This window comes from Gymnodraco acuticeps, unplaced genomic scaffold, assembly GCF_902827175.1.
Source record: "Gymnodraco acuticeps unplaced genomic scaffold, fGymAcu1.1, whole genome shotgun sequence".
NCBI classification, from domain to species: domain Eukaryota; kingdom Metazoa; phylum Chordata; class Actinopteri; order Perciformes; family Bathydraconidae; genus Gymnodraco; species Gymnodraco acuticeps.
The window spans coordinates 3,625,318-3,643,838 of NW_022989974.1; the positions used below are offsets into that span (position 1 = coordinate 3,625,318).

An 18,521-nucleotide genomic window follows, 5' to 3' on the forward strand; every position below is an offset into this window, starting at 1 on the left:
AGACTATTCAAAATGCTTTCCAAAAATCATATAAAGATAACATGCACCTTATTTCAATACATTAAAAGAGGAGTACAACATAAAACAAATAATACTAATTTAAAATAAAAGTTGTGGTGTAGTGTAAGATATGAATTGATTTAATAGAAAGCACACCTATCCCTGGAGACGAATGTAGCAGAAGAACATAAATGTATTTTGGCACTAAAACCTTCAGTGCTTTATAAAACAACAGTTACGGTAAGTTTGATTTGCAATCGATCTACAGCTTTTTTGCATTGTGCACACTTATTGGTTCTACTGGTTAAACAACCTTTGCCATTTAATATTTGTTGCCATTAATGGACTGTTGTTCATGATCAGTTGCTACATTACCTATCATGACATACAATGTGAATTTCCTCACCCCGAACCATAGATTTTGATCAATCTTTTCCGTGCACGATAAAGATCCCCCACCCATCTGGAACACTTACTCACCACCACAAACTTGATGTCGTCTGATTTGCAATCCAAACGTCACCACTCTGGGTTTAAGATGCATGGTTTCCTGCCACGAACAATATGTGGAAACAACTGATAAGCGTCATTCAGGCGGTTGTGAAACCAGTTATCTACCAAATGCCCTGTTTTGGCTTTCCGTAAAACAAACTGCTCCACTCAAACACACACTAATGCATTGGACTTCTGTGTGTTTTTATGCGGTTGATTTGAAAGTGTATGCACAAACAAGATAGTTAAGGTAAAACCACAGCTGCTAAGTCATCTAAACCAGAGCTTTTATGCACTTTATTTTACGATGGCCTGCTCTGGGCAAATTTGCTGCTGTGACTTACCCTGTCCTTTACTAACAATGAGTTCTTAGAGTTGGTTGTGTGCTTATTTGTGTTCGTGGTGTAGGGCTTTGTCAATACTGACTTATTTTCATATACAGGAGTATGTCTAATCAATTTAAATTACAGACAAACTAATGATGTGACTTCTATAACGTATTGGTTGCACGAGTGACAGAGGTGGGAGAAGTACTCAGATCTTGTAGGCTACTTGAATAAAAAAGTACCAGTGTAGGAATACTCTGTTACAAGTAAAAGTCCTGCATTCAAAATTAAAAGTAAAAAGAACAGTATAAGCATCAAACGATAGTTACGTATGTAACTACGGTTCTATGAATACTGGATGACCGCCAGAGGCGGTGCTTTAGCACTGGATATCTTCTGTCTCGCGCATGCGTAGGTCGAATATTTATATCAACAAAGTCACGTGTGACCTCGTACGACCCGGAAGGCATACGTTCCGGTGCCGTCGACGAGTTCAGTCCTATGGAATCTTCTCGCAGAAACACGAAATTCCGAGTGACCAAGAACTCTGGCGGTCATCCAGTATTCATAGAACCGTAGTTACATACGTAACTATCGTTCTATTTCATACCTACTGACCGCCAGAGGCGGTGCTTTAGCACTGGATGACCTATACCAACAGAGTCACGAGGAAGTCTGAATACTCACCTTATAAGGATGGTCTAGGCGGACTCTGCAGGAGGACCACACCCAGCGGGTGAGGGGCGGCAACATTCACCCTGTAGAATCTGGCGAATGTGCTCGGAGATGCCCATGTGGCCGCAGCACATATGTCCTCCAGGGGCACACCTCTCAAGGTCGCACATGACGTGGAGACACTCCTGGTAGAGTGGCACTTTACTCTGGGTGGCAAGGGACGGTCATTCGCCCTGTATGCCTGGGCAATGACGTCCACGATCCAGTGGGACAAGCGCTGTTTTGAGAGCGCATGGCCCTTTCTAGGACCACCGTAACATAAAAAGAGCTGGTCAGACTGACGCATGCCTGCGGTAGTCTGGACATAAGCTCTAAGGGCCCTCACCGGGCATAGGAGTCTTGACCTCTCTTCCCCTTCTCCTGATGGGGGGTCAAACCCTGCCAGCTGGATAGGCCGATTAAAGTGAGAGCGTGTCAGCACCTTAGGGAGGAACGCTATGTTCGGTCATAAGGTGACACCTGAGCCATCTGAGTTCCACCTCAGACACGAGCTGTTTACAGACAAGGCATGAAGCTCGCTTACCCGCTTTGCTGAGGTGATGGCAAGAAGAAAAGCAGTCTTGGCTGAGAGCCACCTCAGTTCTGCCTCTAACAAGGGTTCAAAGGGAGGCGAACATAGGGCATCCAGCACCAAGGGCAGATCCCATGAAGGGGCCCTTGGGATGTTCGGGGGGCGAAGTCTCAGTGCTCCCCTTAAAAAGAGGGATACCAGTCTATGGCTCCCCACTGTACTGTTGTCAACCTTTGCATGTTGGGCTGATATAGCAGCCACATACACCCTGACGGTAGCGGGACACCGGCCGTCATCCAGGAGGGACTGTAGGAACTCAAGGATAGTAGGCACCGAGCAATGTACTGGGTCCTCATTTCGCCCTTGGCACCAGTCAGAGAACAGTTTCCACCTGTTTTCGTACTGTCTACGAGTAGATGGTGCCCTCGCATTGAGAATAGTCCTCCTGACAGGCTCTATGCAGTCGCTCAGCAGTGGGTCGGGCCCTCCAGTGGCCAGACCCACAGCTGGAGGCGGCAGGGATCGGGGTGCCATATTTGACCCTCCAGCTGAGACAAGAGGTCCTTCCTGTTGGGGAGACGCCAAGGTGTCCCGCAACAGAGTCTGTGCAGCAGGGAGAACCAAGTCCTGGCTGGCCAGAAGGGGGCCACCAAAAGAAGCCTGTGGCCCTGATGAAGCACTCTGAGGAGTGTTGGTAGGATCAGAGGGAGGGGTGGATAGGCATAGAGAAGACACCCTGGCCATGAATGAGCCAGGGCGTCCTGACCCAAGGGGCTGGTTTTCTCGCTCAAGGAGAACCACAGGAGGCAGTGGGTCGACATCTTCGAGGCAAAGAGATCTACCTCTGCCCTGCCGAAGAGACCCCAGATGTTGGCCACCACCTCTGGATGAAGCCACCACTCCCCTGGTGGGGGCTTGTGACGGGAGAGGAAGTCTGCGACTTGGTTCTGCTCTCCGGACAGATACATTGCCCGTAGGCTGGCCAGGCAAGGAGCTGCCCAGGTCAGGAGAGTCTGGGACACCTCTAGCAAGCGTGCAGATTTGGTGCCCCCTTGGTGGTTTATATGGTACACCGCTGTAGTGTTGTCCGAGCGGACAAGCACATGCCTCCCCCTTAGGTATGGCAGGAAGTGCCTGAGTGCTAGGTGCACAGCTCGTAGCTCTAGCACATTGATGTATTCCGTGCCGTTCAGAACAGACCACTGCCCCCCCCGGGCTGTCCTGTTTTGCCACACCGCACCCCATCCCGAGAGGCTGGCATCCGTCGTAACGGTCTCTCTGCGGAAAGGGACGGAGACCATGGCCACGCCCCTCGACATATATGACCTCTCCCTCCATGGGGATAGAGTGGAGAGGCACTGTTGTGACACCCTGATTCTTTTGTGCCTGTGCAACTTGAGGTCTAAGTGGAGGCCGTTCAGCCATCTCTGCAGGGGGCGCAGTGATAACAAGCCCAAGGGAATGACAGTTGAGGCAGCTGTCAGCATGCCCAAGAGGCGGAGAAACCGGATAAATGCCAGAGACCTGCCCCTTTTGAAGAGGGGAAGAAGCTGGAGAATGTTGTCCAGGCGCTGAGCAGATGGACAGGCCCGCATAGTGACTGTGTCCAGAGCCACCCCAATGAAGGTTAGGCTCTGAGAGGGGTTCAGATAACTCTTCTCCATGTTCACCTTGAGGCCTAGCCGGGTGACATGAGAGAGACGGAGAGCCGTGTCCTGGGTTGACTGCAACCGGGACGGTGCACAGATTAGCCAGTCGTCTAAGTATGGCAGAATCTTCATACCCTGAGACTGCAGTGGTGATAGGGCTGCCGCGACACACCTGGTGAACACCCTTGGGGAGAGGGAGAGTCCGAATGGGAGCACCCTGAACTGAAAATGACGGCCTCTGAAGGCAAAGCGAAGAAACTGCCTGTGATGAGGTACAATAGGCACATGAAAATAAGCGTCCTTTAAATCGATGGACGTGAACCATTCCCCCCTGGCAACGGTACGAAGAACGTCCGCTGTGCTCAGCATATGGAAAGGTAAGATCTTTAGGAACTTGTTGAGTCCCCTTAGATCTAGGATTGGGCGAAGTCCACCGCCTTTCTTCCTTACCAGGAAGTAGGTCGAGTAGAAGCCCTACTCGACCTACTTCCTGGTAAGGAAGAAAGGCTTTGAGATGGCCATCTCAAAGAAAGGCTTTGAGATGGGGTCTACAGGCTCGATTGCTCCTTTGGCAAGGAGGACTGACAGCTCCTGGTTTAGGGCGATTTCTTTTGCCGGGTCGCTTATGGTGGTCATTTTGACCCGGCTGAAGGCTGGGGGTCGGCGTCGGAACTGAAGCTTGTACCCTTGGGTTAAGGTGGAAACCACCCAGGGGTCTGAAGCTTGAGCTACCCAGTAGTTGAGCTGCTGCTGGGAGAAATAACCGACAGCCGGCCCCAGACCCTCAACACCTTGCCCCCCGGCCTCTGGAGGCTCTGGGGGGGCGATGGTTAGGCACCGGATACCGAGGCTGCCTTGGTGGCGAGTTAACAGGACTGTAGCGGGCCGGCCCCCTCGTGGGATACCGAGGTCCCTGGCGGGTACCGGGGTGAGCTGGTGGACGGGAGCGGCCTCGGAAGGCAGATGCGGAGCCTCTCGGCCTACCGGGGGGGGGCATGTCTCTGCGAAGAGCTGAGAACTGTTGCCTGGTCTGACTAGCTTGGACAGTCCGTTCAAGCACCTGTATGGCAGCTGAACCGAACAGTTCCCCGGGCTCCACTGGGACAGCAAGGAGAGTCCTCCTACATGCCTCTGATAAAGGTGACTGTGCCAGCCAAACCTGGCGACGAGTCTGGACGAGAGTGGACATCAGGCGCCCAAGCTCTCTTGACATCAGAGCAAACGCCTGTAATGAGGCGTCACTGAGGCTGGTAGCAGAAGCGCTAAGAGCCTCCTGCTGCAGGGAAGCTGAGAGGGCGAGCATGAGGTGAGAGAGGGAATTGCCTATACGGCCCATGCGTGCCGCTGTATCGTAAGCCTTAGTGAGCAGGTCATCAGTGACCCGACATTGGGGTCGAGGGCACCTGGCCTCCGACCTCAGACGGCCATCGGACGTAAGACGGGAAAAAGTCTTAGTGTCCCTCCAGCATGCATGTAACTCCCTCAGATACTCACAAGAGGGAGGAACTGCAAGGGTGGCGGGTGCCAAAGTGCGCCTGAAGAACGCACTGCTAGGCACTGTTTCGGGCTGCTGTACCTCCAACTGCTGGCGAGCCAGTGCCATGCGGATGACGGTACTCATGGAGCCGACATCCGCCCCCCCCGAGGATGCATGATCTGAGGTACAGGAGCCAGGCCCAGAAGCCTGGGACGGGCCCTCTCCTTCATACTCATTAAATTGAGTGGCTGAAGCTGCCAATGAGAACACATCGTCCTCTGGAATCAGTTCAGGCATGGGTGGGCTGGGTGGACTGGGTGCAGCGGCGTGCTCTGTACGGACACCAGAATGGAGAGCCAAGAGGATTGACTTAATCTGGGCAACCTCATTAGTGAGTCGGTCCACCCTAGAGGACAGCCTATCAGGCTTAGTCCTTTTCTTGGGCGGGGCACCTGCAGCCTCTGCTGCCCGACGCCTAGGACGGGTAGGTTGGGATGTAGTCGACTGTGCAGGGGGAAGGCCACCCTCAGTCAGTAGTTCAACCCTGGCTAGTCTAGCAGCTCTTACCGCACGAGGCATGATGGTACAATTCATGCACGAGTCCTCCGAAAGGCCCTCCCTCAGATGCTCGAGGCCAAGACAAGAGGGGCAAAGCTCATGGCCATCCTCTGGTTGCAGAGAAGCCATACAGGTGTTACAGCCGTTAAACATAGCGCCACTCTTAGGGGAAGCACTCAGCTGACTGTAAATAACTGGCCAGGAAACAAACTCCACAATGGAGGGGAGTGAGCACAAAGTAGTTAGCGTGAGCGTACGCACTCTGCTAACTGGGGTGCGAACAAGTGTGTGGTCAGTTAGTGGTATGTATGCTGTGGGAGGAGAGCGGGAATACTCTCTCCCTAGCGCCGTAGCGAGTTAGCTTTGAGCGAGAGCACTCAGCTAACTGGAGGATACAACAGAACCCAACTGTGTGCAGGGAGAGGGGAGCGGAAACACTCTCTTCACTAGCGCTGTAGCGAGTTAGCTTTGAGCAAGAGCACTCAGCTAACTGGAGGATGGAACAGAAACCAACTGTGTGCAAGGAGAGGGGAGCGGAAACACTCTCTTCACTAACGCTGTAGTAAGTTAGCTATGAGCCAGAGCACTCGGCTAACTGGAGGATGGCACAGGAACCAATTGTGCGCCGTGGAAGGGCGAAGACACTCTTTCACTAGCGCCGTAACAGTTAGCTTGAACGGGAGCACTCAAACTAACTGGACGATATACAGGTAAGGAATTAAATGTCTGTAGTGAGAGGAGGGCGGAGACGCCCTCTTCACCTAGTGTAGTAACAGTTAGCTTGAACGGGCTAGCACTCAGCTAAATGGACGATAGAATCAGATAAGAAACCAATGTATGTAGTGAGAGAAGGTGCGGAGACGCTCCTTTCACTAGTGCAGTAACAGTCTAGCTTGAACGAAAGCGCTCAGCTAACTGGACGATAGAATCAAATGTTTGTAGTGAGAAGAGGGCGGAAACGCTCGCTTCACTAGTGCAGTAACAGTTAGCTTGAACGGCTAGCACTCAGCTAACTGGACGATAGAATCAGGTAAGTAACCAAATGTTTGTAGTGAAAAGAGGTGCGGATACACTCTTTTCACTAGTGTAGTAACAGTTTAGCTTGAACGAAAGCGCTCAGCTAACTGCGCAGTGACAATTAGCGAGAGCCCTCGGCTAATTGTATACAATTATCTCATTAGTTTGAGAATATATAGCACAAACAGCAAAACCGGTAGCGCCGGCTGACGTGCAGGAGCGTCCGCTCTTTACCGATCCGGAGCTCCTAAGATCCGAGCGGTGAACACCGCGGTCCCCTCCCTTGGGAGGACGGACAGCTAGCTCGTCGCAGCCTTTGGAGGGCGAGCGTCTTTCTAGCCCGCAGCTCCGATCTAACGATCACAAGGCTACAGATAGCGATGAGCTAGGATCTTAATTGTTCAGTAAGCTAGCTTTGGCTTCTACTCATAAAGTAGTAACCTACGCTGCGAGAAGATGAAAAGGACTGAACTCGTCGACGGCACCGGAACTTATGCCTTCCGGGTCGTACGAGGTCACACGTGACTTTGTTGATATAAATATTCGACCTACGCATGCGCGAGACAGAAGATATCCAGTGCTAAAGCACCGCCTCTGGCGGTCAGTAGGTATGAAATAGAACTATACTTAGAGAGTAAAAGTACTTATTATGCACATTGGTAAATTCCAGAATAATTATATGTTTTGATTATAATTATTGATGCACTAGTGTTTTAATCAAAGCTGGTAAAGGTGCGGCTAGTTTTAATTACTTTGAATACTGCAGGTAGCTTGTGAATTTACTCCAGTAACTAAAGTCTGATTTTAAGGGTTGTTTATATTTCACATCATTAATCCAAATATGTAAAGTTACTAATGGTACAAAATATATGTAAATGTACACGATATAGCCTACCTTTGAAATGTAGTGTCATGAAATATCTAAAAATGTACATAAGTAGGCCTACAGTACTTGAGTAAATGTACTTAGTTACTTGCCACCTCTGACCAGTGATGCTTAAAGTATATACAAACATACATTCTCTATAAAAAATATATTTTGGTATGGATTCTTGACACTTATTTTAGGCATTGTGCATAAATGAAGGTAGGAGTGTATGAGGGGTATTGTATACTATTATTACTTTAAGGTCTGCAGGGGGATTCTGCCGTTTGGTTTGTGTGGGTGTGGGTGAGAGACAGATCATAAGGGCTCTTAACCATCACTTCCTGGCATCAGGTAAAGGCAGTGGCGAACCGTCAGGGCCTTCAAGGTATTCAGAGAATACCCTGGAACACTCAGATAAAACAAACAAAAAATCGATTTAATTATATAAATAAAATGTATATAAAATGAATAAATGAGAATCGTATCTGTGTTGTTGATATGTAATATTAGTGTTACGTTGATTTGTTTGTCCTTCTCGGACCATGCACTACGCATTTCAGTGGTTTTGTGTTAGAAAACAAAGCAACCAATCAGATCTTGTTCTGGGTCTCTGGGTAGAATATCCTTCAACCAAGGTATTCTACATCCTTGATAGAATGCCCTGGGCTGCTTCTCAGGTCGACTATTTTCATTTCCTCGCTCCTCGGTCCTCGGTCTCACCGGAAGTTGATTTGCCTGCGCCATCTTGAGTACCGTCCCATGGCTCTTATTTCTGCCGGAGGACCGAGGATCGAGGAGCGAGGAGCGATAATGGAGGAGCGATAACCGAGGAACCACCAGACCATCCTCCGATGAAATCATCAGATACTCACCCCGCCCCCTTACTGTGCATCGCTCACTGATTGGACGAGGCAGTGCATGCACTGATCTGATGCTTCTTGACATGAGAGCAATACCCCAGCGGAGTGAAGAAAATACATGAACCTCACGGGACTCACTCCTCAGTTTATACCGTGTTTTGTTTCAATTAATGTATCATTTAGTTACAAATATGTGATCTGAACAAAAGTGGTCAAAAATCATTATTGGAAACATTTTCAGGATCGCTTTTTTCGTTTTACAGTTTCATTTATTGTCATTTCCATTCAGTCAGTCATTAAGTGCTATTACAATGTTAATGTGCTACATATCCACACAAACACACAAAGTGTGCAATCCAATGAATGTTAATCTAACTGGGTTTTGATAGATAACATATCTCTTTTTCTTCTCTCAATTATTTTATTTCTATTGTGCACTCTAATCAATATTAATCTAACTATTGTTCGTTTATACATTTTAAGAATGGCGTTTATCTTTTTTGAGAATGACTTCTTATTTTATTTCATGTATGTGGATCTACAACAGATGATACTAATGTGTGTGTCAGTAAATGTGTACTAACAGAGGCGGGGGTGTTTGTGGAAATAACGGGTACAGAGCTGGCTGCTGCCAGACGAACAGCTGTGCAGCGTCATCACAAACGGACGTCGCTTCACGTGACGCTCCGGAGGAAAGGACGTCCCATTGCTCTTAAAACTCATTTCCCTGCTTCTCGTGGTTTCCTTTCGTCCCTCCATGCTTCCCTGGTGGGAGGGACTAAACGCAGGGAAACGACGCAAGTGAGGGAAGCAAGGATTTCATTTAATCGACCTGAGAAGCAGCCCTGGGCTGCTTCTCAGGTCGACTATTTTCATTTCCTCGCTCCTCGGTCCTCGGTCTCACCGGAAGTTGATTTGCCTGCGCCATCTTGAGTACCGTCCCATGGCTCTTATTTCTGCCGGAGGACCGAGGAGCGAGGAGCGATCATGGAGGAGCGATAACCGAGGAACCACTAGACCATCCTCCGATGAAATCCTCAGATACTCACCCCGCCCCCTTACTGTGTATCGCTCACTGATTGGACGAGGCAGTGCATGCACTGATCTGATGCTTCTTGACATGAGAGCACTGAGCAGAGTGAAGAAAATACATGAACCTCACGGGAGTCACTCCTCAGTTTATACCGTGTTTTGTTTCAATTCATGTATCATTTAGTTACAAATATGTGATATATCTGAACAACAAAGTGGTCAAAAATCATTTAATTCATTTTTTGGAAACATTTTCATGATCGCTTTTTTCGTTTTACATTTTCATTTATTGTCATTTCCATTCAGTCAGTCATTAAGTGCTATTAAAATGTTAATATGCTACATATCCACACAAACACACAAAGTGTGCAATCCAATGAATGTTAATCCAACTGGGTTTTGATAGATAACATATCTCCTTTTCTTCTCTCAATTATTTTATTTCTATTGTGCACTCTAATCAATATTAATCAAACTATTGTTCGTTTATACATTTTAAGAATGGCGTTTATCTTTTTTGAGAATTAGTTCTTATTTTATTTTATTTATTGGGGTCTACAACAGATGATACAAATGTTTGTGTCAGTAAATGTGTACTAACAGAGGCGGGGGGGTTTGTGTGGAATAACGGGGACAGAGCTGCTGTCAGACGATCAGCTGTGCAGCGTCATCACAAACGGACGTCGCTTCACGTGACGCTCCGGAGGAAAGGACGTCCCATTGCTCTTAAAACTAATTTCCCTGCTTCTCGTGGTTTCCTTGCGTCCCTTCATGCTTCCCTGGTGGGAGGGACTAAACGCAGGGAAACGACGCAAGTGAGGGAAGCAAGGATTTCAATTAATCGACCTGAGAAGCAGCCCAGCTCTCATAGGAATGAATGAGGCCCCGCCTCCCACGCTGTATCCAGTTCTTATTATACATCCCTGGCCGTTGCACTGAATGAGAGCGTACGTTTGGACTGACAGTTTGATCAACCAATCATATATTGATTTGTAGCCAATGGGCGTATTCTTTCAGAGTTCCCCTCGGTTCCAGGGTACTCTAGAACAGTGGTTCTCAAATGGGGGTACGCGGACCCCTAGGGGTACGTTGGAGTACTGCAGGGGGTACGTGAGATGTATTTTATGTTAATGTAAAAAATAAACAATTTTAGGAAAAGTAACGAAGTTTGAGCAGTGTGGGTTTTATATTAACAGAGTTACACATATTTCAAAACGCGAAGTGTAATAACTGCAGTTTGCCTTCCTGTCACTGAGAATAACGGGGGGTGTGTGTGTCTACAGAAGGTCCAGTTGTGATAGACACGGTTCGCCACTGGGTAAAGGTGTGTTGGGGGCTCATCTTACAGAAAGAGAGAATCATACAGTAACAGACAATACAGGTTCCTCAGGTTTCCTGCTGGGTCCTCAGTAAGGTAAAAGTGGGCTTGGTTTCGCCTCCTGAGACTTGATAGTGAGGCGGAACTGAGGCCACGACCATATTTATGCAAAATGTTTTTTTTAACGTCCTCAAGATTTACGTCTTTCTTGGCAGGACCTGAATACAGCAGTGTGCTCCTTGTGACACAGATCACTAGCAGAAACCTGACACATGGACCAACCAGCGGGAAAACTACAGCTTTGTGACGACACAACATTGTGACTTATTACTTACAAAATATGCGAACATTTCCTACTTTAAATGTGCGGTATGTTTAAGAGTCGCTTCACCACCGCACTGGCTCTTATATCCGTCGTAGTGGCTGCACTGCCGCTGGACTGTGCCAACATAACATGTCGGGTGAGTTTAATAACAAATTACTATTTCATTATTTTTTACATATGAAGTGAAGGGCATGAATCTTCTTTTCATGATAAAGTTAAATGCAGTGTTGGTGAAAGGGTGAATCCCTAAGCAGTTTTGGCAATTATGTATTTCTCTTGTCCCTAATTTACATGCAGGAATATCAAGGAGGATATGAACATGGTACGTTTTATTATCAGAGTCTCATCCCAATAAAAGCATCAGTGTCAGCAGCCACAGGGTCTCTTGCTGTACTAATGCTCTTCTCTTGTCTGGACAGATCATGTTGTGGGACACTGCCCTGTGAAACTGACCCCAGCCATGTCCAATGATTCTGAGGGGGGTAACTCTGGATGTGTCATTGTTCATGTCTGGATAAAGACTGATGGTAAGGGGGTCTAACCATAGATGCAAAGTCCATTTTGTTATCTCAATTGCTTTACATTTTAAGATCTCTGAAGCTGTTTTCTTCCAGACCTTTGTAATGCCTCGACAATTGAAATTCGTCGTTCATCATCTGAGGAAATAATCAGGCCTATAAAAAAAGGGACAAAGGTTGGATATTTTACACCTGCCCCAAACTCTGCACACATGTAATATGTCAATATGAGCCCACCGTTTACAGTTGTTCAAGAAGGGAGAACACAAAGGTAACATGTCTCTTTTTCTATCTTTCTTACATAGTGCAAAAAAAAGCAAAGGAAACCGCATGAAAAAAAAGTCAAGTGTGAAAGTGTCTCACAGCCACACAGCAAAGCCCAATTTGATCTGGTAAGATTCATTTTCAAGTATACTCACACATGTCGTTGTGAATGCAATTCTGATGATGATGGTGTTTGTTATCTTTTTTAGTGGGAACTGGTATATAATTGTGTCCTAGATTCAGCAAATAGTGTTGTTACTGTGTCATACAAAACATCATCAACCAGCTGCAGTGTCAGCTACACAATACCAGGTAATGTAATAAGGATTTATCTCTTTTAGTTCAACAATTAAGATTCAAATCTACTGAGACCTGGACATCTATTTTGTATCACTGCACCGGCAAAGATCCCCCATTTATTTCCTGAGGGCAATATAAATGTTGAATGTCATCCTATTTCCCATCCAACCACATTGTTCTAGTGGTCTTGATTTGCTTTGAATGCCATATTATCGCTTTCTTTATCCTAACGATTATATATTATTAAGCAATTTGGGCGTTTAATTTTTTTTATCTCAATTTTCAACAATTTTTATTTGTTTTTCTTTTCTTTCTGCTACAATTGATCTTTGTTTGCTTTTGTCAATAAACTCTCCCTCGTTCAACCTCAAAGGAAATGAGTTGGGTGTGACACATTCTTTCTCCGACAGGTGATCAATTAAAAGTAAAACAAACAATAAATAAAGTGTCTGAAGAAGTGTCTTTGGTCACCACCAGCAACAGCTCAAACTCTTTTTGGTATAGATTTTACAAGAATGTGAACTCGACTGAAGGCATTTCATTTATTGTTGGCAAAATGTATTATCTTGTTTCCTATTATGATGGTGTAAACCACAGTTAACCTGATAATATTCACGCAGATGCGGGCAAACATGTATCACGATTACTGTATTAGATTTGCATACCCCTTCTTCTATGAGGAACCGAATCGTCTGCATTTGCTTTTTTCAAATGTCATCGTTTTTCCTTCAGTGCATCACACGTCTAAATGTTTTTCCTTGTCGACACTGATGATTACATCCTGTATATTATTTATTTCTGTGTGACTTAGATCCCATCCCAGACTTTGATCTGTCTTTGAACCAGTCGTCTAAATCCATCTTGGTGACGGTGGAGCCTGGAGGCAAAGTCAAAGCTAGATGGTGTTACCAAAAAAATGGAAATTGTATGGACTCTCTCTCCAGCCCAATCACTGTGAGTATCAGAGGCACATTTATCTGCATGTGTGTTATTTTGTTTCTACACACTAAAGAAAGTAAGCATTTTTTTTTCCCTTTAAGATTGATCCATCCCAGTCTCGATCAGGTCTTCTTAACTTCCCTTACCTGCTGCCTTGTATGTGTGTGCAGGTATTTTCAGCTCCATGTGTTCATACATGCAAAGTTATTACTTAGCCAAATAAGTCTGTTTTTCATACCTGTACATTGTCTGTGTTAACAGGTCTTTTACACACATACGGATGCCCGGCGTCATAAAAAGTGCCCATTTCAGAATAAGAGCCACACAGGTGAGTGTGACGATGATTCACGTCAGTCAGATTTAACCAAAAACATCCATAAGGGAATTTTATTTGTACCATTGTTTTGTTATTGATTAACTCACAAAAATGACTTTGTTATTCTTTCATATATTAGTTTGATACTGTTTACTTTGATACCGTTTTCTTTTATATATATGTTCGTACATTAATATCCACGATCGCATCATTGGATAAACCAGTCAGGCCACTTGGAGTCATAAAGTCATAAACATCTGTGTCCACATTGTTTGTATAGATGTCAGGGATGTTTGGCTCTCCTCTGAGGTCTCACTGTACGAGTCAAGTTTGAATTGGAGCTCCAAGTGTCCTGCCAGTGACCTGAACATCTCTGCCTCCCTCTGCTGGAGGCAAAATGAAAAACTCTGCACTCCTGTGCTCAACTCCACACTGGAGGATAGGAAAGTTGGGCAAAACCTGGTATGTTTGGCTTGACTGCTGTTGGTATTAGTAATACATTCCTGATTGAATTAAATAAAGCTTCAAAGAAACACTGTGTCTCCCCAACAGATATACAGCACATCTGCAGTGGACAAACACCCTCAGATGTGTCTGCAGGTGAGATTTAGCCAAATTGCATTAACCTATGTTCAGTTGCCTACCTTTTAGATGTAGATTCACATATTTGTTTGTGTTTGTGCAGTTGTCCCTACAAGGCAGTCAAGAAATCTATTGCCGCTTCGAGGCTGGTGAGTCAAACAGGAAAACAAACATGTTGCTTATAGCTGATCATTGTATTTGAACTGTCTGTTTCCCTCTCCTTGTCCTTTACAGGTATGTCTTCATGGGAGGTGTATATGGGACCAGGCAGGCAGAGTGTGGTTTTGTTTATCACCTCTTTAGCTCCTGCAAGCTTTTCCGCTCAACTCTGTGTCCTTAATGAGAGGGAGTGTGCACCAATGGGGCATGTCCACTCAGTGACAATTGTAAGCATACGTACATTGTGAGAAAGATGGTATATTAATGTTAATTTAAGTAAATATCTGACTCTTCTTATCTATCTTACAGGAAGCGTATAAAACTAAAACAAGGATACATGTGCCTCTTCTCTTCCTTGCTGAGAAGCCATGTGTGCAGGTAAAATCATGTGCATGCACGGTTAAGGTCTTTCTTGACATGCTGCGTGACCTTTCTCTCTCATCTCCCTCTAACAATTAGCTTTTTCTGCAGGTGTGGCAGTCACATCCTGCTCTACTTGGAAGAAGAATTATGTGCCCGGACTGTGAGTGTACTCAAGATGCACACATGAGCACAAATGCACTGCTATGTGTACTTTTGTAAAGTAAATAAATGTCATTTTCTATTTCTACAGACTCGCCTGACAGATGTGGCATGTATGCTGTGGCAGCTTTGGTATCCGTGGTTATTGTTGCTTTACTGGGAATGTTTATCCACCGTCTCAACAAAAGTGGAGCAGCAGGTTGGTTCAATTCCCTCTGTGCCTTTGATTGGTTGCATGTATAATCATTTTAATGATACTGTTGTACTGCCTCGATTTATTTGTGTGATTGGAACCTGATGGCAACTGTGGTACATGTACAGTCTGATGTGAAATTGAATTAACAAATTATTCAGAACATCTTCCTTTTCTCCCCTGTTTTTTCCCATATCCCTAGGTTGGCTGTGTATTCGGGAACCAGTGTTACTTGTGTGCTCATCAGAGCAGTCGGCCCACGTCTCTGCTGTGTGTGCGTTAGCCTCAATCCTGCAGGGGGAGCTAAGTGCCTCTGTGCACATGGCTCTGTGGGCCCAAAGCTCACAAACGAAAAACGGGACTGAGCCTGGGACTGGAGTGGCTGATCTGGGTCCCCTTCCCTGGCTGTACGGGCAGTGGGAAGCCATGCGGGAGGCTCAAGGAAAAGTGCTGATTATTTGGAGTCCTGAAGCCACGGAGACCTATGAGAAGTGGAGGGAGGAGAGGGCAAACATGCCAAGAAGTAAAAGAAACATGAGAGAGGAAGTGGAAGAAGTAAGTGGAGGAAGACTGGGAAAATGCAAAAGAGAGAAAGCTGCAGTTAAAAAAGAGTGTGATTATAAAGACTGGTACACACAGACTGAGCCCTCCACAGTGATCGCACCAGTATTTGCGGCTGCTCTGGCCTGCCTAGAGGGGGCGCTGCAGGAGTGCAAAAGTCAAGGAGTGGCCCTTGTCTACTTCCAGGGCCTCTGCCACAGCAGGGACATCCCAAAAGCCTTCAGAGGTGTCCCTCGGTTCTGCTTACCCCAGGATTTCAGGGGCTTTGTACAGGAGCTGGGGGGGATGAAAAGACAGAAGAGAACTGGAAAATTGAGGTGGAACTGCTTGCACAGACTCCTGGCTAAAGTGCAGTCAGTATGGCTCGCACGGCAGCTAGCAAAAAGACTAGAGACACTGCTGCCTCAGACGCAAGGAAAGAAAACGCAAGGGCCGAGTGACACGTCATCACTCAAAATAATTTCAGATAAGACCCAGAGCAGGCTCAAGTTGCCACTTGCAGCCAACATGGCAAGGTCAGGAACTGTACAAGAGCACGAGCCTCTCCGCACGTTGCCATGGTGAGCAGAGACACTTTAATCTCAGGTTTCACATGTCTGATGTGGACAGACTCTTGTTCTGCTGGAAACATGATAGGTATACATGAGACACAGAGGATTGGTGTTCCACTGCCAGTGCCAATCATTCAAACATTTATTATTTTACATTCTTTTTACTTGACTTTACTAAATGCGACCTGTTGTTGCTGTTGTTGCTGTTGTTGTTGTTGACCTATTGTTTTGTATATTAAGATGAGGTAAATACTCCGTCCTATCTCCTGCATGTTGCCTCTAACAGACGCTCTTTATGCTTCTTTAGTCAGCACCTACTCTATGTAAATATGCTTACCAGTAAGAACATATTTGCAAAATATACCTCACTTACAAATGCACAATACAGGAACTGACAAATTTGCATAGGTTTCTGAGCCAAAGCGGTTACAGTTGGAAAGAGTGCAACAGGTGGAAACATTTAGGGTATCTACTGAAGTGTGCTCCAACATTTGTCAGTTAATTCAGTTTTCATGTACCACAGGTATTGCTGTTAGTATAGTAGAGACCTATTATTAAATATGTGCACACATTACATTCTGAAAACAAACTCTGAATTTGAATACAGCACTTCTGTATTCAGCAAACATTTCGACTCCACTTGCAGAAGTACTAGTTCAACACTGTTTGCGTTGGAACATTATGTCTGGGAGATAATACAAATGCTATTTATATATATATATGAAAGAAATGACTTTTGCCAAAAAATAACTGATAAAAGTGCTTTTGTATTACAGAAATTAGTTTTTTCAGCATTCAGTGTCTCTTTTCGTAAGGTTCCTGTTTTTTCTTAATCCACTGAACAAAAGATTTGCCAAACTGTGGTATTCTGATGCTGACACATCTCCTTGACAGGAGAACTGAGGAAGTTAATGGTTATTTTCAGAAAAATCAACTCTAGAAAACACCTACTACTGCCAAAACAAGTTCAACACAGCTTGGTTCACGTCAGGTGAGTCCTCTGATCTGATGTGGATACTGAACCAAGTATCCAAGGCTAAAAAGTGTACATCACACAAAGTAACAAAGCTGGGTTAAGTTGCACAAAAATAACCATAATAGAAGAAAGAATAACTATTTTAGAGTAACAAATGTTATTTAAAGTATATATGATTGGATCACTCCAACTGGCGATAGCTCTCGGACATAAAATCAAGAGCTGAACCGCAGCGTTGTAATGTGTACCTTTGGCTTATGGCCATCTCGTTATCAGCCAAATGCATTTACAATATGCAAAATGGCTTTGCATTGTATTGTTGCTGAGCTACTGGACTAGATGCATAGAGTTAACACAGGTGGTAGAGCTCCATATCGTACAGCAGATAAGAAAAAATACAAATTAAAATCTACAACAGTGGACAACTGACATATTCTCTTTGATACAGATTAATGATTAAACGTTAGCACTCAAACTGAACACATTTATACAATGGCCCCTTCATCCATAACTTGGTGCAAAGGTACTAACCCTGTTACTAAAAGATGACAGGTTCAGTTCTTAACACAGACCATGTGGATTGACTGTTGTTGACTATTTGTACAGTATGGGGAACCATTTCACCTCCTACCAATCTATCGCTGTAGGAGTTTCTGTTAGATGCTTAAAGATAACAAAAACAACACATAATTAATCCTCAATAAATCTTCAGATTGGCCTTTGGCTTTATATATATATATATTTTTTTCATAATCTACATTTTGAAGACAGTGAGAACTTGTTGTGCATGCAGTGGTGGGAGAAGTACTCTGATCGTTTACCTTAGTAAAAGTAGAAATACTATGATCTTAAAATACTCGGTTTGAAGTAAAAGTTATGAATTAAAATGTTACTAAAGTACAATTTAAATAACTATTATCAGCAAAAGGTACTCCAGGTCAAAGTAAACTTCAAGTAAAAATACTCACTTCAAAGTAGTGTAATGGAATATTATTATTTATTCATTCAAGAACTTCATTGTCATTATTAAGGCACAACAAAATGTATTTTGTGCCTGTCCCGTTGGTGCAACATACAGTAAATAAAATAGAATAACAAATAAGACTAAAATAAATGTAACGACTCTAAAAGCAAGTAATAGAGAGACCAAGATGATTATGAATACATATGAAGCTAAAATGACTACACTAAATGATAGCACAATATGTACAGATATGGATTGCACATAAAAAGGCACTATATTGCACATAATAATAATAAGAACGTATTGTAGCCTACTGCTGTGTATCTTATTTGGTTTTTTATCACGAACAAAAACATGTCATAACATGTTATTGTTCATACTTGTTAGATTAGTAGGCCTAATGTAGTTTATTATATAAGCATATCAGAAAGATATGTAGAAAAGGTAACTAGAAAATTATAGCTAATATCTAAATAATGCAGTAAAGTAAAAGTATGCTTCCAAAATG

The 18,521-nt window shown here is 44.7% G+C and overlaps 1 protein-coding gene across 1 annotated transcript; it reads left to right on the forward strand.

The window, feature by feature from the left end:
- Positions 1–10,964: 10,964 nt before the first annotated feature.
- LOC117542969 (interleukin-17 receptor C) lies at positions 10,965–16,820 on the forward strand. The gene is made up of 17 exons (XM_034210866.1): positions 10,965–11,304; positions 11,466–11,490; positions 11,588–11,695; positions 11,783–11,862; positions 11,992–12,078; positions 12,160–12,262; positions 13,062–13,204; positions 13,291–13,359; positions 13,451–13,517; positions 13,786–13,967; positions 14,058–14,105; positions 14,191–14,236; positions 14,322–14,473; positions 14,556–14,624; positions 14,718–14,769; positions 14,860–14,967; positions 15,164–16,820. Exons 1-17 carry the CDS (start codon positions 11,206–11,208, stop codon positions 16,084–16,086), a joined length of 2,361 nt encoding a protein of 786 aa, XP_034066757.1. The 5' UTR covers positions 10,965–11,205; the 3' UTR covers positions 16,087–16,820.
- The last annotated feature ends 1,701 nt before the right edge of the window (positions 16,821–18,521 follow it).